The sequence below is a fragment of the Mastigoproctus giganteus genome, chromosome 7 (assembly GCF_048544385.1).
Source record: "Mastigoproctus giganteus isolate SK-2022 chromosome 7, ASM4854438v1, whole genome shotgun sequence".
Lineage (NCBI taxonomy): Eukaryota > Metazoa > Arthropoda > Arachnida > Uropygi > Thelyphonidae > Mastigoproctus > Mastigoproctus giganteus.
In genome coordinates this window covers 33441880-33463493 of record NC_143581.1, presented here as the reverse complement: position 1 = coordinate 33463493, position 21614 = coordinate 33441880, and the positions used below count along the sequence as shown (strand labels likewise).

Sequence of the window (21614 nt, the reverse complement as noted above, 5' to 3'; positions counted from 1 at the left end):
AACACCATGCTACACTCGCCTGAGATTATTATTATTATTATTATTATTATTAATATCCATATGATGCAAGGAAGCCTGAGGCTTGTGCTGCACCAGGAAAAAAAAAATGTTCCCGAGTAACCCTGAGAGAGAGAGAGAGAGAGAGAGAGAGAGAGAGAGAGAGAGAGAGAGAGAGAGAGAGAGAGAGAGAGAGAGTCAAAAGTAGAAGGGAATCACCAAGAAAGAGAAGAATGATGATATCCAGCTCAGGACCCTGGGTGTGCCAAGCCCATACTCACCAGATGTGAGCCCCCGGGGTTAAATCAACTAATTCAGCCAAATTGTGAAAAAGGCCCATAAAAATTCCCCCTTCATCTATGGGATTCGAACTCAGCTCTTTCCGCCCACCAAGGGCAAGTAAATGTGTAGTCAAATATGAAATTCTCTGAGAAGTGTTGACATGCCACCAGGACTGTTCATGGGGTTCTGACAATAATATACAGAAACTTTGCAGTAGTGATAAAGAGGTGATTATCCCATTGTACAAAGTCATGGCTAGGCCGCAACTTGACTATTGTATGCAGATCTGGAGGCCTCACTTTAGGAATGCCGTTGATCTGTTGGAAGGGGTCCACAGAAGGGCAACCAGATTGGTGAAGGAAACAAAGGGTGGTATTACTTAGAAAGGATTCAGTTTTTCGAACTGCAGCGTCTGCAGAGTGAGCACCTATGGGGTGATCTGAAGGTGTTTAAGGCCGTGAATAGATCGAGAGCAGCTGAATGTTAATGGAATTCTATCTCCTGTTGAGACTAACAACATGATGAGAAATACATTTAAGTTGGGGAAGGATGGTTGCAGGCTATGTTTTCGTACAACAGGTAGTTAATTGTTGGAAGCAACTTCCATCTGTCTTTGTGGAAGTTGATAGCTTAAATAAACTCAAGAAAGACCTGAACAAACTTTTAGAGCGAATAGATGTGTGAAATGGGATTGATTTTTTTTTTTTCTTTTGTGGCTGATGCTGTATAAGCTTGCCTTCTTGCTTATATGCCTCTACTAATGCTAGTGCTAAATTTAAGGAAGAAGTAGACAAATTCTTTTCCGGTATGGATCGTGAAGTAGAGTTTAGAGTGTGTTTAGTGTCAAAACGGCATCAGGGTTCCCCCCCCCCATCTCCACGTAGTATACATTATGGGTATGGAACAGAACACTGTCAATACCAGAGGTTTAAAAGTGCATGGGTTTTGTATATGCGTAGTGTCGTGTACCGTTGTTCCTCTGGTGATTTAGCCACTGGGCCCCTAATGGGTTCCAACGTTGTCCACACTCTGCCCCGTGGAGGCAGACCAGGTACCAAAGTATTATAGTTATTTACTCTGGCAGGTCCTGCCACCTAATTTTCTGAGATTTCAGTGGCTAGGACCTAAAAAAAAAAAAAAAACGCTACTGATAGGGGTCTGACAAAAGGATTACTGATCATGCAACTGATGTTGTTATTAAGTTTTTGGGTGTAGGGCTCAGGCAATTCAGAGATGGTTGAGACGCTGGTTATAAGTTAGAGAAGGGGGAGTGAGACTGAAAGCTGGGGTGAAAGACAGAGATAAGGGGTCCAGAGAAGATGACCCCCAAATCAGTGGAGCAGGTCCACCAGAGGGACGGCGACCAGGGGTAACCTCCCGTCCTTGCCTGGGTGGTGGAGAAAAAGAACCACGCAAGGGAGCGTGCAAAGAAAGCTTAATGGCAGCAGCTGAGCTGTGCTTTGAGCTGGGACGAAGGTCCCGTCCCATCTTGTCTTCTTTTTAAGAGTCTGGCAAGGCTATCACACTTGGGACTGTACGTAATGTGTCCCGCTCGATGTATAGTGTAAAGTGTGTTTAGGGTCAAGCGGCACCAGGGGTTTCCCCCATCTCCGCGTAGTTTACATTGTGGGTTAACCAGTTGACTGGAAAAGCCAGAGATTCAAAAGTGTATGGACTTTGTATATGTGTGATGCCTTGTACCGTTGTTCATCTGGTCATTTAGCCGCCAGACCCCTACTGAGGCCCGACGTTGTTCCACTCACGCCCGATGTATACTTGTCACTACAAGTTCGGAGCTTTCAGGTCTGGTCGTCAAGTGTGTGGTTATCACTAGACTGTGTCACTGGTACGGGTCTCACCGCGGATTTGTCCCTTTTGTTAAGTCACAACTAGAGATGTATGTTCACTGCAGTCTGACTTGGGGGCGGTTTCAGGGCTTCTGTCCATTTGGTCACTGGGGCAACAGCAGAGGCGGACCGTTAACTTTGGGGGCCTACCCAATTAACCCAAATTTGAGTTAGTTGTGGCGATTCATTCGCCATTTTGTCGAAAAACTCTTTTCTTACCCTTTTTAAATAGAAAAAATTATAGGCAACAGACATTGAAGAACTTTTTTTATTTTATTTGATGCACTTGGATATACAAACTTTCATATACAGTTATAATGAAAAAAGGTTTTGTATACATAACAAACATCAAACATAAATAAAAAATAAAATGTATTAGATATTACTTTTAGTAACAAACAAAAAAAAAGGAAACAACAAATTCTCAGCTCAAGAATAAAGACTAAGAAAAAAACAAAAATAATACTCATTCTTAAAAATAAAATAAATAAAACATTCTAGGAGTTATATAATGTAAGTATTTTTAATACATTAAAGACATTTAAAGAGTAACTCTTCTGGATTTTTTCGCTGCAAATTCTTTTATTTGATCATCACATTGTAATTCTTTGGTTAAATCAGAGTTTATGGAAAGAATTGATAAATAATTTAATCTTTCATTCGTCATTGTTGTCCTATATTTGTTTTTCTATATAGGACATCCTGTAGAAGGATAGCTCCGCCTCATAGCTGGTGATTGGCAACGCCGGAAAAATTTTTAAGATTGTATAGCAATTCGGAAAAACATCGACAAGTTTCTTTTCATAAATTAGCTCGAATATATCACCGCATGAGTCTGGCTTAGTCTATAAGTAGGATTTTAACTGAATGCATTCATTGACTAAATGTTCGTCTATGTCATCCGAATAATAATCAACAACACTACGTGCACTTTCCAAGTCAATATTTTCGATATTAATGTCTTGCAAATCCATTAAAAATTTGAATCTTTTGCTAAATTCCCCATAGACATGGCCTCTTCTGTATAAATCCATAATCAACTTATCTAATGCAACGTTTAGCGTATCCCGTTTAAGATTTTCTGCTCCATTTAGCGAAACTTTCTCTGTAGATTTATCCGAACATTTTGAAGTAATACGTCTCTTTTTTAAATCACTGTATTCTTTTTCCACACTAGTACTTAATTTTTTGGCTGTCTCCTCGTATTCGTTTAGTTTCTGATCTGATCTGATTGTTCTCGTATGTTGCCCACGAACGGTTATTATTATTATTATTATTATTATTATTATTATTATTATTATTAGCCATATGGTGCAAGGAAGCCTGAGGCTTATGCTGCACCAGCCAAAAAAAAAATTTCTGAACTACCCGGAGAGAGAGAGAGAGAGAGAGAGAGAGAGAGAGAGAGAGAGAGAGAGAGAGAGAGAGAGAGAGAGATTAAAGGGAATCACCAAGGAAGAGAAGAATGATATCCAGCTCAGGACCCTGGGTGTGCCAGGCCCATACTCACCAGATGTCACCCCTGGGGTTCTAATGACGTAATTAATTTCTCACCTTCACATATGTCTAATCCTGGGGTCTGCACTTTTTTGCTAACTAAATCGAATCTCTCTAAAATTTCTTCCCAAAAAACAGTTAAAATCGCAGTTTCAAGTTTCGCCAAATTATTATATAAATTCTGTGTCTTTCTTCGAAAATCAAGCTTCTCATCCATATTGTCACTAAACGTTTTTAATATGTTCATGATATCACCGTAACTATTTTTTAAAGCTCTAACAGCATCATAGTGACAAGACGATCTAGTCTGGCTTAAAATTTTTATCGAAAATTTTAGTTTTGTTTCACGATTTAGAAACTCCCACCTATGGGTAGTTGCAGAAAAGAAAATATATATTTGTTGCACTACTCCAAAAAAGTTCACAATTTGAGTTGCAACTTTAACGGCTTCCCCACCAACTAGATTTAGGGAATGCGCAGCACACGGCACATAATCAGCGCATTAATTTTTTTGTTTGAGATGTGCTTGCACACCTTGTATCGGCCGGACATATTTGCAGCGTTGTCAAAAGACTGTCCTCTACAATTATCCAGTGGCAGCCATTTTTTTCTAGAAATTCTTGTAAGGAATTGAATAAATATAAGCCACTGTGACTACTAATTTTGATGAAAGATACACATCTTTCATACACTTTTCCCTCAAAACAATGTCGTACTATAATAGTTAGTTGGTCATTGTGGGACAAATCTGGTGCCCAGTCCGTCACAATTGAGTATTACTTTGCATCATCGCTATTTATTTCAGCTATAATTCTTTTTATTACTTGTTTTCCCATAATCTCTATTATTTGTTGATAAATTATTTTTGATAAGTACGAAGTGAAAGGCTTTGGTCGCAGTTTTCGTTGTTGGATATGTTCGCGCATGAATGGATCGAACTCTGCTAGTAATTCCAGAGTCCCCATAAAATTACCATTGTGCGGAGAGCCAAATATTTCTTCGTAATCTCTGAATGCTAAGCCCCTTACACTTAAATATTTCAACACTGCAATAAAACGTTTTAGGACATTGTGATAATATTCCGTATCTTTTCTTAGTTGCTCCTGCAACTGCATATCAATAACAGACTTATTTTCTTTACGTGTTAACCACACCAACAATGATTTCTTATGTTCATTAGAATCTTCGTGGCTTTCTAAACAAGGTCCTATATGTTTACAGTCAGAGAATCCGGTTGTGTATTGAGAAGGGACTTTAGAGAAAAGTTTGCAGACTAGACAAAAAACGCTTCCCATACTGGTAGAATAGCACAAACAAGATCTTTCCAGTAATTGACCATTTTTAATTTTCCTCGCAAAGTACTTATTTGAAAATAATCTGTTTTGTTCTTTGTAATTCCTTATTGAAACTGGATATATTTTGCCTCTTTATTTTTTCATGTGAGAGACAGTGACTGATAAAATTTTCATTCAACTGTGTAGGCCATAAACCTACGTCAACATATTTAGCAAGCAACTCTGCATTTTCGAAAGCTTCTTCTGTCTCTTTATCACTATCTTCTTCCAAAACAGCAACAGAGACTTCAGAGAACTGGTCGTCGTCTAGGTGTCTTTTTGTCTGGCACTGAATGTCCATCAACGTCAACATTGTTTTTAGAGGTTCTCTGTTGAGATTCTAGTTTTAGTAATTCTTCGTTATTGTTATATACATTTTGTTTTTTCTGATTCTCTTCGGTCAAGTTATTCTCTCTTCGCTTATTACTGCACCTATATCGTTTAGATTCTCATTTTTATTTTACAATACAAAAAAAGTTGGAAATTTTGGCACATTTACTTCTTTCTTTTTCTCTATTTAATTGTATTTTTCGTTTTTCAGCTCCGCTTTTATATTTTCTACCAGACATTTATTTTTGGTATTTATTTAATCTGAAAAGAAATTAAAAAAACCTAAAAAAACAATCCACCACCATATTAGGTTAGTTGTTGTGGGGGGGGGATATTTTTTATGTTATTTTTTATTATATTATTTTTATTATTTACTTAAAATTTTCTTATTAACTATCTAAAAATTTGCAATTCGCTGAACACCCTGTTAACCTCTTCATCACCCCTACCTACGCAAATCTGCCTACAATTTTCAGAAAATTCCAATTTTTAGGGTGTGTAAAGCGGTTGTTAGCAGAACATTAAAGCCACACATTTTGTTTACAAATTTAACAAACTGTTAATGAGCACACAACATTTACATAAATTGTCACAGACATTCTCTCAGATATGCCAGACAAGCTGTACTTGCTACCTAAAACGCTGTCTAAAAAGGCTGACGGAACTGATATTCGGGTGACACTCAAGTCAAGTGGACCCAATTTCGGTGAAGTCCAGACGGTTTGTGACAGCCAAATCCTCTGCTTGCACCTTCACGATGGTGGGACTGTGAGTAATCCTGCCCCTCTATGTTACCAGGCAGTACTAAGTGGTAGATGACTCTCGTCAACCGGTGAAATACCACCACTTTGATTATTGGAGTTTGAAGTGATGGAACCCATGTTTAGTCTCTAGAGCTAAGTTCCGGTCAGCTCTTCCCTATCTCTTCCATCATGCAGTATGATTGATGACTTTTGAGATTATGATGAACTTCGTGGCGAGATCCAATATTCCTTACATTTCGAGGGTACAGCTCTAAAACGGTGTTCGCAGGCCGGCCGCTAGTTAGTATACCGGACCGAACCTATTGGTAACTCTCTAGGAGGCTTCCGGATCGGCTAGTGTATAATCTTGCTACCTCTACTCTGCCAGATAGTGACTGGAGGGAGTCCGAGTAGTGTGTATGCGGGAAGCATTGTCGAAGCCACGTTATGTCAAGAATATAGGTATATTCTTACCACGTGTACGCCATATCCAAAAATTTGATTACCTCATACAGCATATCCCACCCACTTTTTCCTACTATTGAATACACCATGAATTGTCAAACTAATAGAGTAAGCTTATCTGCGAAAAGATCTATATCTCCCAAGCACGTCCTAATTCATTTCACAAATATACGTGGTCTCAATTCTAAACTCAACGATGTCCATTTCCACTTGCAGTCTGCCAAACCCCATGTACTTTTTCTGACAGAATCTCAGTTATTGGTTGATTCAACTACTGCTCATCTCAGATGCCCAAATTATTCGCTGTACGATTCCTTTCGCCTCAAAGGTGGTACTTGTGCATATGTCCGTTCTGATATTCCCTGTCAGAGATTTGGCAATTTGGAATCTCCTCTCTTTGATCTTCTCTGGCTTAAAATCTCTCTACCTAATTGTGTCAAATTCATCTGTTGTCTCTACCGTTCTCCCAACTCCACTAATCTCTTGCAGCTCTTTGACTTTCTCTCTTTGCAATTTGACTTTCTCCAGTCCAACTTTCCTAACAGTGAGGTAATTTTCCTTGGTGATTTTAATGTTCACAACTCCAGCTGGCTTCCGATTTCTAGTAACACCGCCCCAGCAGGTCGAGATGCTGAGGCTTTTGTAATTACAAATGACCTTGCACAGATTGTTCATTTACCTACAAGAATACCAGACAATCCTAATCATACAGCCAATACGCTTGATCTTTTTCTCACATACAACCCTTCTAAGTACATGGTTGAAGTGAAAGCTCCTTTAGGCACTTCAGATCACAACTTGGTGATTGTCTCTTCTCCATTGGAACCTTTATCTCATGGCTATTCCGAACCTCGTGTTGTTTGGCATTACAAGAATGCAAAATGGGATGACTTGCGAGACTTCTTTTCTTCTTTTCCTTCGTCGGATTACTGTTTCAAAACTTCTGATGTCAACGTTTGTTCAGATCGTGTCAGTGAAATTACTCTTACAGGAATGAAATCCTTTATCCCACACTCCACTTTAAAATCTCGTCCTTTATCTAAACCTTGGTTTTCCAATAAATGTGCTAAGGCTGTTCAAGAGAAGAATGTTGGATATCGTAATTGGCTTGTTTCTAATTCTTTGGTTTCATTTTCTTCCTACACCAAAGCTCGCAACAATTGAAAAGCAGTTATTAATCAGTCCAAACTAGAGTTTGAACAAGCTAAGAGTAGAAAACTTAATTCTTGCCCAAATGGTAGCCGGGCATTCTAGTCTCTTGCCAAAGCTATTGGCCGCAACTTTTGCCCATCTCTGCTCCCACCTCTGTCCAAAGCAGATGGTTTTGTTGTCAATTCAGCCAAGGATATAGCTGACCTGCTAGCATCCCATTTTTCTTCCAGCTCATGTATTAATGATGTTGGTAAAATGCCTCCCACCATTCCCAACACGCTCCATTCAATGCCTCCTGTGGTCTTCCGTCAAAAGGATATCAGAAGGATTTTGATGAATCTTGATGCTAAGAAAGCTCCAGGTCCTGATGGTATTTCTCCAGTTGTTCTCAAAACCTGTGCTCCTATTCTTTGCTGCCTTTTTTCACTTTGTTATTCCAAAGGTGTTTTTCCTTCTGCTTGGAAATTTGCTCATATCCAGCCAGTTCCTAAAAAGGGTGACAAATCCCTCCCATTCAATTACTCCTACTCTTTCTAAAGTAATGGAGAAATCAATTAACCGCCAACTCTTAAACTACCTAGAAATCTTCCATCTGATCAGCGATCGCCAGTATGGATTCCATCAGTATCGATCCACTGGTGGTATTCTGGCTTATGTTACCCATTTATGGACTAATTCAATAGACAGGTTCGGTGAAACAGATGTAGTTGCTCTTGACATCTCAAAGGCTTTTGATCGTCTTTGGCATAAAGGTCTTCTAAACAAGCTTCCATCTTATGGTTTGCCAACTGTTTTTAGTATTTGGTTATCCAGTTTTCTCTCTGATCGCTCACTGAGGGTGATGGTAGATGGCTCCCTGTCTTTTAACTTCTCCACTAATGCCGGTGTCCCCAAGGTTCAGTTCTTTCCCCTACTCTTTTCCTCTTGTATATTAATGACCTTCTTCCATTGACTGGAAATCCTATCCATAGTTTTGCCTATGATAGCACATTGCATTCCACGTTCCATTTTGAGAAACCTTGTCCTGCTCAATCAGCTTCAACTTCTCGAAAATCTGCTACCAATTCCTTAAATGCCGATCTTCAGGTAATTCTCCAGTGGGGCAAAGACAACATAGTTGATTTCAACCCTTCTAAAACTCAGTGTTGTCTTATATCTTGCAAAACGGATTCTTCTGCTCCTATGCTTATCTTTAGTGACCCTCCGATTTCTAGACAAAATGATATATATCTTTTGGGGATTACCCTGACTTCTAATCTCTCTTGGCACAAGCACATTACAAATATTGCTTCCTCTGCATCTAAAAAACTTGGTTTTTTCTTTCGCTCTCGGCGTTACTTTTCTTCCAAACAGCTGCTCACTCTGTATAAATAGCAAATCCGCTCTGCCATGGAATATTGTTCCCACATCTGGGGTGGTGCTCCCAAAACCTCTCCCAGGCTTCTTGATTCCATTTAGAAGAGGGCAGTTAGGTTAATTAATGATTCATCTCTAACAGAGTCTCTCCACTCGCTTTCTCATAGACGTACTGTTTCTGCTGCATGCCTCTTCTACAGATACTTCCATGGGCACTGATCTTTTGATTTGGCTTCTATGATTCCCCCTCTCTCTTTCAAAACAGTCCGAACACGTGCCGCCACCAGCCAACATCCATTTACTGTCCAACTTTTCAACTTCCTCATTTATTCATTCATCTGCCGTTTTCTGGAACAACCTTCCTTCATACGCATTTCCTGAAAATTACAATCTACAGAAGTTCAAGTCCAATGTCAACAAATATCTTCTTTCGTCTTCTCAATCTCCAACCCAAGCACGGTACTAAGTACTATAGGTTCTAATACCTCTCTTGTTTGGGGTTCACATAAAAAAAAAAAATACAGCATTTACAATAATTGTATAATTGTTAATAAATATTATTAATAATAATAAAAATTGTATGTAATTATTGGTTTAGAACCTCTAAACAAATAATTACATACAAGTTTCCTAGTTTCATATACATAGGTAAACCATGCTACAATACACTACACTCTCTCTCTCTCTCTCTCTCTCTCTCTCTCTCTCTCTCTCTCTCTCTCTCTCTTCTCAGTTATTCTCAATATGAGAAAATTATTAACATCAGTTTGTGTCAGTTATATTTCACATAAAATTTACTCCACAATGATTACTGAATCATTCTCTTACCTTACCAATTTTTTTTTCTTTCTTTCTCTTACATCAATAATAATTACTTCAGCTCTTATTACTCCTTTAGAATCTTTGTTTTAGCCTCTCACACATAAAACGTATTATGTCTGGTACCCTCTTTTCTCAACAACATTCCTTATAAGTCACCAATTCTGCCTTAATTAATATCCTAGCCACCCTAGTTATCACCTTAGTCATCTCTCTTTACTCATCGGGTTTGTCTATTAATAAAATTTATTTCTCTTTGCACCTCCCCTAATATGTTACCTTGTTTGGCACTTGGCCTAATTTAATGACATAGGTTAACCTATCTTTACAGTACTACCCTTATAAATATAATTTCTTTACTAATCCTTTACGTTATTACTTTGATTTTGCTTCTCCTTAACCACCCTTACATTTTTTCATAATCATTAACAACAGGAATATTCCTTTCTTTTACAAGGACTATCACTCAATGGCTTACAGAGCTAGGTTATGAGTCCTTGAGTTCAGGATTCAATAAAGAAACAAGGAACAGACTTACTTTCCGACTTAGCCGCTACTTCCAATGGCCTCGCGTTCAGGTTTCCCACGCGGCTGACAGGCTTACTTCAGTTTCTTGGGCTCTCCGGTTTTCCTTCGAGGCAGACAGGCTTACTTCAGATCCTTGGGCACCCCGGTTTTCTTTCGAGCCTGACAGGCTTACCTTCACTTCTGGGGCACTCTTGACATGATGCACCTTCTTCATTGTTTTTACAAGGACCTACATTACCAAACTCACCTACCTCCACTTCAACCCACACTCATGACCTTCTTTCTCCCCTTTGACCACATCACACAAAATTCTCTTCTCTTAATTTTTCTTTCCCCGAACTTCACTCTTCTCCTCAAGTTTGGCACGCCTCCCCTAACCAATCCTTCCCCTCTGTTTAAATTTACGTTCCTTTCCATTTGCCAACACAATTCTCCCCAGCTGTCTCCCTAGCATGCAAACCACCCTTTTCTCGAACTTTCTTATTTTTTTCTCACAGACAGTATGACCCTTTCGTCTTCTCAACGGTAACCTCCAAAAACACTCATTTTCGTTTCACACCTTTCTCTCTAAAAGTATTCCAACACCCAAAAATCAGTCAGCCTGACGCAGTTTTTAATTTGACGCGAACACTGGACGTCCACTCATTTCCTGTTTTGTCTCCAACGGTGTCAGAGATCAAAGGAGGCGCCTCGCATAATTCCACTTCACGTCTTATTGTTCTTCCTGAAGCAACCCCTTCACGCCCATTCTCAAATAGTACCCCTTTCATTAGTCCTGCTGTCCCTGTTTGCTCTCTCATATTATTTGAATTACTTGTTTACCACTTTGCTACTATTCTCAATTCTCACGCTTAAACTGTCCCATCACTAAAGCTAGCGTTCTTCAAACTTTAACATTACTTCTAGCAAAACAATTATTTTTATTTTAAATTTGTAGGATTTTGCATCTTACATTGTCATTGCAAAGTAGGCAAGCTTGTAACTTACGCTGCTTACTAGTGCCTACTGCTTACTTCAAATAAACGGTGTCCAGTTATTTTTATTATGGCTCATTTCGAGGAAATGCAAAAAACGATTGAATTTACGTGCCGACAAAAGATTTCCGGAAAGTGATTTAACTTATATTTATTTAGTATTTAGTAAACTTTGCCGATACTTAGCAGTGAAGAAACGAAGCACCTGAACAGTATACTCCACCGAACGAATGACTATTTTATATTCAACTATACTGTACTATACATAAATACAAATGTCAAACGGTGAGAGTTATAGTAAGCTAACACACTTTAGAGGGGCTAGACTTGCACTCCCATTCCGACGTTGCCACATTATTTGTATAACTGACAAATGACAAAGTATATTTTGATTTTACCGACTACAGACAGAGGCGATAGAAGACAGTCGTATTTACTATTTACTGTCATTTAAAACATTGATATTTGATATTTTATTCAAATCCAATAGTGTAGCAAAGCAACGATTTAAACTTTATCTAGGTACGAAAAAATTTTGTATAATTTATTTTTTCTTAAATTTTTAATTTAAATTGATTTTATTTTTTTTTACCGCGAAAGGGCCCTTTGATTGAACGGGGCCCTGGGCTGCAGCCCATAAAGATCATGCCTAAATCCGCCCCTGGTCAGCAGAGCTGCATAATATCACAATTTGTAAAGAGTCTAAATCAGGAATTTCCAAAACGGTGTTGTCATTCATGGAACAGAGGTCCCATCCCAAAAGCGATGGTAGTCATTGACAGTCCAGCTTGAAATTGATTCAGCAGAGGTGCATGATATCATAGTTTGTAAAGAGTCTAAATCATGAAGGTCCAAAACAGTGTTGTCGTTCATGGAACAGCGGTCCCATCCCATTAACGATGGTAGTCGTTGACAGTCCAGCTTGAATTTTGTCAAGACGAGTTAATCAGGTGTAGGTTCGTTCCAGCAGTTGAGGGATATTCTTCTTGTGAAGAGCTCCTGTGAAGTATGTTTTTTTTTAAGATGATGTATAAGCTTTCTTTCTTAAATCATTTACGCCTACTGCTACTGTACTACTACTATTTTAGAGACGCCCATTAGTATCTGATCACATATTTTCCGATTTAGTTAAGTAGAACATTGCGCTATTCATTTCAATTTGCAGGGAAAACGGAAACTAGACCGTCTCCCTCTGGGTAGCACAGTAGTTATAATCACGGTCTTCTACTCACGATGGAAGAAACCTGAATTCAAATCCCATCAATGAAGCGACAATATTTTTGTGCCTTTTCCACAACGTGGATGAGTTAGTTGGTTTCTGGCGATTGTAGCATAGTTTCTGGTTTTTTTACCCATGAAACTCGGGGTTTTCATTCAGCACACAACAAATCGACCACATAACACACGGAATTCACAGAAATATATTTTGTTTAAATAAAATATAAATGCTGAAGGCAAAATATTTTTTGAGTTTAAAATACACTAATATATCGGTCTAAATACACCATAATGAACTCGTAATAAAAAACTACATAAGTAGTGTAAAGGCATCGATTTCATTGTATCTCATATTGTGACTACCTTCACAACGAGTTACCATGTATTGCACTAACTCGAATAAGTAACAATTCATTAATAGAAAAGACCATTGTTACTTATTGTTAGTGGGTATTACCACACATGGCCTTAGATGCTTCTGTTGTTTGGTTTGGAACGATCACAGGGCAGTTCAAACATTTCAAAGACAACTGTTCTTCCCTTCAAAGAAAGGTAAGGTGATGACATCTGTTTTTGTTTTGTTTTTTTGGAATGCTGATGGAGTGTTGTTAGTGGATTACCTTCAGAAAGGCTAAATAATCATAGGGATATAATAGGCAGGCCTCCTAAGGCATTTTCCTGAAAATGTCAGAGAGAAACGCCGAGGAAAACTCAGAAAAATAGTCTTGTTCTATCAGGGAAATGCGCACACTCAAAAGCCTGTCAGTGTCATGGCTGAATTGCATGAGTGAGGCTTTGAAAGTTTGTATCATCTCCAAAATCACCAGATCATGAATCATCGGACCGTTACCTATTTTATAATTTGAAAAAAAAAAAAAAAAAACCTGGTTTGCATCCATTTTCTACCGACAGTGACGTTATTGCTTCGGTGGATGCATTTCTGGAGGCCCAAGAAAAAACTTCCTTTGCAGGTGGAATCATTGTAGCATCAGTGGCAAAGGCATACTGACTCCAAAGGGAACTGTATTGAAAAGTATCATGTTACGAGATTACCACACTGCTCAGAAAACCTGATTTCTTCTTCTGGCTTTTTAACCCAGGGTGCGTTTTAGCTTTCTAAACGATGTTCCACCAGTAAGTCCTCCCAGAAGTCAAACTTCTCCAATTTTATTCTCATGATCTTCGAGTGCTCTTCTACTTCATCCATTCATCTCTCCGCGGTCTTCTTCTTGCCCTCCTACCGGTAGGTTCCCATTTCATTACACTGTACTCTTAGTTGTTCTGCTGTCATCCATTCTCATAATATGTCCCAACCAGGAAAGTCTCTGGCTCTTCGAATATCTGACAATGTCCGCAACCTGAATAAAATGGTCAAGTTCATGGGTCAGTCTTGTACGGGCCCAAAAACATTTCGTAAAATTCTACGCTCGAACCCTCTCAACAACTGCTCACGTTTACAAGTTAATGTACAAGCTTCACAACCGTATGTCACAACTGGTCTAATGAGACTTTTGTATATTCTCAATTTTAAATGTTTGTTCAATATTCTGGACTTCATTAGTTTTTCTTGTGCATAGAAACATCTGTTTCCACTCAGGATACGAGACTTAATTTTATTAGTAAGAGAGTTAGACTGGTTTATCTAAAAGCCTAGATAAGTGAAATTTTGAAATTGTTCAAATGAGAAGCCGCTGGTTCTTAAATTTTCCATGTTATGTGCCGGCAGATAACATGGAAACCGATGATATTCACAACAGTTAAATTGAAGTTATCTGCCGTTCTCCGAACGCCAGATAACTACCCAGGGCCTTTTCTACCCGGTGTGGGGAGGACGGTGATGATACCACTGTGCTACTCACACAGACTGTATTATATTATGTCTGAAAATTATATGTGTTCTCTAGTGGGTTTCCTATTTCACTGGGCGAAAAACCCAAATTACCGAGGTAGTAAACCTTCGAGGTCTTGCCTGAGATCGACTAACTCGTCATGGAGTGAAAAAAGCCAGTAAATGTTCTTTACTGTTCTTCTCATTAGTCACCGATGAAATTCGCACCAGATTTTTTACCCGGTATCAGAACAGTGATTATAAACAGTGTGCTTGCAGTGACTACACCTCCCCTCGTACAATTGGGTGTTGACGTCTGTAAATGCTACATTATGTCATGTGCCATACCCGAAAAAAACAAAATTTCTTTGTGAGCCATTGTATATGTGTAAATGAATATTTTGAATTTAACCTAGTGGAGTCACCTGAAGAGGGTCTCAGTGCAAGAATTCATCTTCATTATCTTCAGCAAAAGGCCAACGAATAGGAATTCTTTTTGCTTAGATTGAGGGACTTCCTCTTTTTGTAATTTGGGGCACTTTTCAGTCTGGATTACACTGACTTCACACCCTTCCCCTTTAAGGACCGGCGTTTCCTAAACATGAACCAAGGATATAGTCACAATTCTACATAATGCTAGTTTGGTCATTTTGGTTGTTAAGGACTCATTTGAGAATTCTGCGAGAAGTGGTGAATAATTTGTATTTTCGCTCCTCCACTCAACCCTTTGTAGTCCCTACTCTCACTTCAATTGACCCCTATGATATAAGCAATATAAGAGGCTAATGAAATTTTGGTGTTTTTGTAAAGCATAGAAACTAAAAAGGGGCGGAACAGTTACATTAAGTAAATTAAGGGCAATCCTTTTCCTTAAGGACAGGCGTTTGGTTTGTTAATTTCCTTTTTAACTGGGCACGATTGTCTACAGGTATTTAACTGCTTATGCAATAATGCTTCACTCACAATGCAACAATACTTTACTCACACACTAATTTGAATTACTAGAGCTTGGAATGGATGCCTGGAGTGGTGTTCTGGTGCGTCCTATGTACATAACTGCATTCTGTGCGTATTATCCCGACTAACAGGGCCATTGTTATTTGCTGAAGTTGGGTTTTAGGAGCATCAGCGACTAAGGCCATATTGCTGCGAGTATATTGCTTGTCGATTATCTGTTTTGCTGGACGAAAAACCCGAGTTTTCAGGAGAAAAACCATCCTACCCTCGTTTGAGACCGACTAACTCAGCCACGTTGTGAAATAGGCCAATAAAAAATCCTCACATCATCAGCTGGTCTTGAACCCAGGTCTCTTCCACCCGGTGTGGGGAGGACGGCGATTCTACCAACTGTACTAACCACGAGGTCAATAATAATAAGTACTCTTCATACGGAAATCACAGGCCCCTGCACCTTTCATTCCAAGTCCTCATTTCGCTATCTGAAGCATATCATAATATGCCCTTGCATTAAATGCAATTTTTTGTTGTTTTCAACATAAATTGGAGAACGTTTCTATAAATTTGGTTTTAGCATTAGCATTAGTAGAGGCATTTGATGCAAGAAAGCAAGCTTATGCAGCATCAGCCAAAAAAAAAAAAAAAAAAAAAAAACCACTTCCATTTCACCCCTCCGTTCGTTCAAAATACCTGTCCAGCTGAGCCTTAAACTTATTTAGGCTATCAACCTCCACCACAAGGGATGGAAGTCTGTTCCACCAACCAACCACCCGCTGGCTAAAGGCAAATTTCCGCACGTCTATCCTACATCTGTCTTTCCTCAATTTGAATTTATGCCCTCTCAGGTGATTATTCTGAGCTAGAGGAAGAATCCCATCAGCATTGAGCATGCTTAAACCATTCAAGGCTTTATACACCTCTATCAGATCACCTCGCTGGTGCCTAGTCTCCAGACACTGTAATTTGCAAAACTTAAGCCGTTCTTCGTAAGAGCACCCCTTTGTTCCATTCACTAATCTTGTTGCCCTTCTCTGTACTCGTTCCAGCAGCTCTACATCCTTCTTGAAATGAGGCCTCCAGACCTGTATACAGTACTCTAGGTGTGGCCTGACCATCGCCTTATACAATGGAATAATCACCTCCTCATCCCTGCTGGAAAAATTCCTGTATATCATTGACAATACTCCATGAGCTACTCTTGCAGCCCGTCTGCACTGCTCAGAGAACTTCATATCTGCCTGCACAACCACCTCCAAGTCCCTTTCATTCTCTACCACTGTCAGTGTTGTACCACAGAGTTGATACGTTGCTCTGGGGTTGCTGTTTCCCATGTGTAGTACTTTACATTTGTCAATGTTTTGTAGTTATTTTCCACAAGACCAGTAACTTACTCTCACTACGATCTTTGATGACGTTAGGAATGATTTTGCCAACAGGTCGACGAAAGAATTTACTTAAGAAATCTGTGTTTAAAAATTAGTTTATAGAATTTTATTGTATTGTAATAAAATCGTTGAATTCTATTTAAATTTTTTTTTTTTTTTTTTTTTTTCGTGAGTCCTAGGTACATTGCTCGAAGTGCCTAATGGAAAAGATGTCTTTCTGATAAGCATTTCGTTTCATAAAATTTTCTATTTCGAATCCTCGGATTTATTATATGAACGGGTTATTAACAAATCATGATAAGAACGAATAGAAATGACTCACGTTGAAGGGGGAAGGAAAAAAGAAGGAAAAATCATACTAATAATTAGGCCATGATCATGATATCATCATGATCATTTTTTTTTTTTTTTTTTTTTTTTTAAGTCTGCAGCAAATGTTTAATTTGCTTAATTTCAGGTGCAAGTATAAGCTCATCAAACGATTCAGAAACAATTCCCCGATAGTAGTGCTTGGATATACAGGATTGGCTTATGCACACGTGCTATGTGCAGTACCAACTGCGAATAGAAATATTACACGTTTATTAAGCTACCTAAGATTATTGTCCGTGCGTCAACTGTTCTAGAAAACAATGTTCTTGTGGAGGACCGCATGTACTAGTGTGGAGTTTTGATGCCGGTTAAATCTGTATTGTTAATTACGTTCAAAACTTTTTGTTAAAGTTTTATATCAAGCCGAATAAGATTGTTTCTGCCATCCATCTTGATAGTGAGATGACTGATTTTTACTTAAGTGCGGTCTAGCAAATCATATTTCCGGAAAAATCGCATGCGGAGTTCTCGGTATTCCGGCCTGTTTGTGTACATATGTGTTTGCCTTCTGACAGTAACCGTAAATTATTTAAAATTAGTTATATTTCCAAATTGATATTAGAGTTGTTGGAATACCCTGATGTACAATACTTTGCCATCACAACAAGAGGAAATTTACGGTGAAGATATAAGCACGTTCGTATTTGTTTCCTAGCACTGCTTAAACATCTGGATTTGCAGGTTAGCGAACGATCTAATTTGTTTGTAAATTCATTTTCAGGATGTTTAATATCGATATGTGCTCTTACAGGATGGCTTTAAGAGTTTTGTGCATGTTATTTGTATGCTTTTATACAGCTCAGGGAATTGCTGTGATGTCTGTTGATCTTGGCAGTGAGTGGATGAAAGTGGCAATAGTTTCTCCAGGAGTGCCAATGGAAATTGCACTCAATGAAGAATCTCAGCGAAAAACTCCTGTAGCTGTAACTTTCCGGGAAGGGGAAAGATTATTTGGGGAGTCCGCTACAACAGTTGGAGTTCGGTTTCCTGAAAAATCATATTTATATCTGTTAGAACTGGTGGGGAAAACTGTAGATAACCCTATAGTCCAATTGTATAAAGAAAGATTTTCTTATCACAGTATTATCCCTGATAAAGAAAGAAATACTGTAGTGTTTCAGCATCCTGAGGGGATGACATTCACGCCAGAAGAACTTCTTGCCATGATTCTGAAACAAGCCCAAGATATTGCTCAAAGTGCTGCAGATCAGCCCATTAAAGATGCTGTTATTACTGTCCCTGTTTATTTCAATCAAGCTGAAAGGAGAGCTTTACTGCAGGCTGCAGAAATGGCAGGCCTTAATGTTTTACAAATCATTAATGGAAACACTGCAGTAGCCTTAAACTATGGTGTTTTCAGGAGAAAGGATTTTAATGATACACCACATAATATATTGTTTTATGATATGGGAGCAAGTAGCACAGTTGCTAGTGTAGTAAGTTATCAGTTAATAAAGTCCAAAGAAAAAGGTTTCACTGAATCAAATCCTCAACTGACCATCAAAGGTGTTGGTTATGACAGAACTTTAGGAGGCTTAGAAATGCAGTTAAGACTACGTAAACATCTTGCTAAAGTATTTAATAGTCAGAAAAAAACCACCAGCGATGTTTTTAAAAATAACAGAGCTATGGCAAAATTATTGAAAGAAGCCGGAAGAGTAAAAAAAGTATTAAGCGCTAATACAGAACACATAGCACAGATTGAAAGTCTGCTAGATGATAAAGATTTCAAGGCTCCTATTACACGTGCAGAATTTGAAGAAATGTGTTCAGATTTGTTTGAACGAGTGGCAAGACCTGTGAGAATGGCGTTAGATATTGCAGGATTAACACTGGAAGAAATTGATCAAGTTATATTGGCAGGTTCTGGTACACGTATCCCAATGGTACAGCAGAAACTGTTGGAATACATTGGAAAATCTGATTTAGGTAAAAGTGTTAATACAGATGAAGCTGCTGCACTTGGGGCAGCTTACCAAGCTGCAAATCTTGGTAAAGGGTTTAAAGTAAAAACTTTCCTTATAAAAGATGCAAATATATATCCCATTCAGGTGGATTTCCAACGGGAAGCTGAACAGGATGGCAAAATGGGAATCAAATATGTTCGCCGAACACTGTTTTCTCGTGGTAATCCTTATCCTCAAAAAAAAATATTGACTTTTAATCGTCATATAAAAGATTTTGAATTCTTTGTTAATTATGGAGACTTGAATTTTCTTCCAGAATTTGAACTGGCATGTCTTGGATCCCTAAACCTAAGTCAAGTTAGGGTGACAGGAGTAGAATCAGCCTTGACAAAATATAGCCATGATTCAGATCCTAAGGGAGTTAAGGCACACTTTCGCATGGATGAAAGTGGTATTTTAAAAATTGAGCAGATCGAATCAGTATTTGAAAAGAAAGTTGAGGAGGATGAAGAAAAAGAACAAGATACTGAATCAACTTTAGCAAAACTTGGAAGCACTATTGGTAGATTGTTTTCTAGTTCATCTGATAGTACAGAGACCGAAAAGGCAACTGAAGAAGATAAAGGAAAATCAATTAATGGTAAAGAAAACGAGGATGAAAAACCTTCTGAACCATCTGAAGATCAAAAAGATAAGAAATCTGAAGATGAAAAAGAAAAAATAAAGCAGAAACATGTAAGGAATGATAGTGTTAGTAATGACACAAAAACCGAAAAGAAAGGACCAAAGGTAATTACAGTAAAAGAAGTGTTACCTTCAGATAAAACACAGCTTGATTTACCTGATCTCACAGAAGAACAGGCAGCTGAATTCAGAAAAAAGTTACATGATTTAAATGAAAAGGATCTTGCAAGGAAGGACCAAGAAAAGGCAAAAAATTCTTTGGAATCATTTATTCTTGAAACCAAACAAAAACTGTATATGGAAGAATATGAAATTGCCTCTACAGAACAAGAAAGAGAATCTATTCAGAACAGCTTGAATGAAGTTGGAGAGTGGTTGGAGTACAATTCAGATGAAGCAAGTACTGCACTCTTTAAGGAAAAATTGTCAAGTCTTAAAAGAATGACAAGAAATCTATTTGAAAGAGTCAAAGAGCACAGAGAACGTCCAGAAGCTTTGAAAGCTCTTGATGACATGTTAAACATTAGCGAAGTGTTTTTGAAAGGTGCACTCTCAATCAGTGCAAGTGATCAAGTTTTTACTGAAGTAGAACTCAATACGTTAGAAAATCTGATTAACGAAACCAGGCAATGGAAAAAGCAAAGTGAGCTTGAGCAGAATGAGACATCCCCGGCTGAAACACCAAAATTAACAGTAAAAGCACTAGCTGAAAAGATGGCTGCACTAGACAGAGAAGTAAAATACCTCCTCAACAAAGCTAGATTTGTCACTCCTAAGAAAAGAGAAACTGTAGATGAAAATTCAACAAAATTCCAGAAAGAGACAGATTCCATTAATGATACTGATTTTGAAAATCAAGAAACAGGTCCTGAAGAAACCATCCCTCAAGCAGAAGAAAAACCAACTGATTCTCACTCTCTTGAAGTAGATGATGTGCATGAAGAACCAAAGCCCAGTGAGACATCTAAAGATGATCAAAAATCTCATACTGAACTATGAAAACTGTGGTAGGTTAATTGACATTTAATATGTGGTGGAGTTTAAGAAACATAAGGTGTTATTTTTTTACACCGGGTAAACTGAACATGCTTAACAAATGTCATTGATATTGATTGCATGAACTGTTGTTTGTTGACATTCCATTCATTTTCAGGTGTCACCATAATTTATCATTTCTATGAATAAAAGTTTCAAAAGATATGATGTATGCTAATTTATTTATTTACCATTCATTACTGAAGATACCAAAGCTCATTCAAAATTGTGACCCAAATGCTGTATGAAATAGTTTGCCTTTGGAAGTAGAAAGGCAATCCAGGTAAGACTTATTAGATGGCTCTTTTCTAATTCTTTCCAAGCAATATTTTGAATGGGATGGACCACAAATTGAAGAAAATATGCTATAACATTAGATTTTAAAAAAAGTTTAATTATAATTAAACTAGTACAGAATGACAATATCATTGCTTTGAGAATTTCCTGTTTCCTTATTTGTGAGTGAGATTAAGACTGTGGTAACACTTTGAGATAGAGGATAATAAGGAAAGATTAACCAGGTTCATTTCAAGTTTGCACAATTATCACAATTTAAAAGTAAATGCATTGTGGGTAAAGTGTAGATTGCATTTTATGGACATTGTCTATCTTTCATTACTGTTAAAAAAAAAAAAAAACTGAACCCAATGACACCACAACCAATAAGTTATCTATTAAAATTACAGAAATGAAATAAAAAACTTCAAAAAATCATCAAAATGCATATGATATTTTTAAAAAAAAAATAAAAAATAAATTAAGACAACTGAAAAACACCATCTTTTCCAAACATAATCAGGAAGATTGGCAGAGTGGAATGGGGGAGGGAGTTAAACTGAAGTACTGTACTAAGACATTTTGCGGAAGGAATTTTATAGTTAAGGTAGAACCTCACGAATTCAAA

At 38.0% G+C, this 21614-nt stretch overlaps 1 protein-coding gene across 1 annotated transcript in view; it reads left to right on the top strand.

The window, feature by feature from the left end:
* The window catches only part of Grp170 (hypoxia up-regulated Grp170 co-chaperone protein), a 33814-nt gene extending 12939 nt beyond the window's left edge, over positions 1 to 20875 (top strand). The window contains exons 2-3 of the mRNA XM_090378287.1: positions 13730 to 13848; positions 17883 to 20875. Coding sequence (XP_090234413.1) covers positions 13730 to 13848; positions 17883 to 20674 — 2911 coding nt within the window. The 3' untranslated portion in view covers positions 20675 to 20875. The remainder of the gene's footprint in view (positions 1 to 13729; positions 13849 to 17882) is intronic.
* The last annotated feature ends 739 nt before the right edge of the window (positions 20876 to 21614 follow it).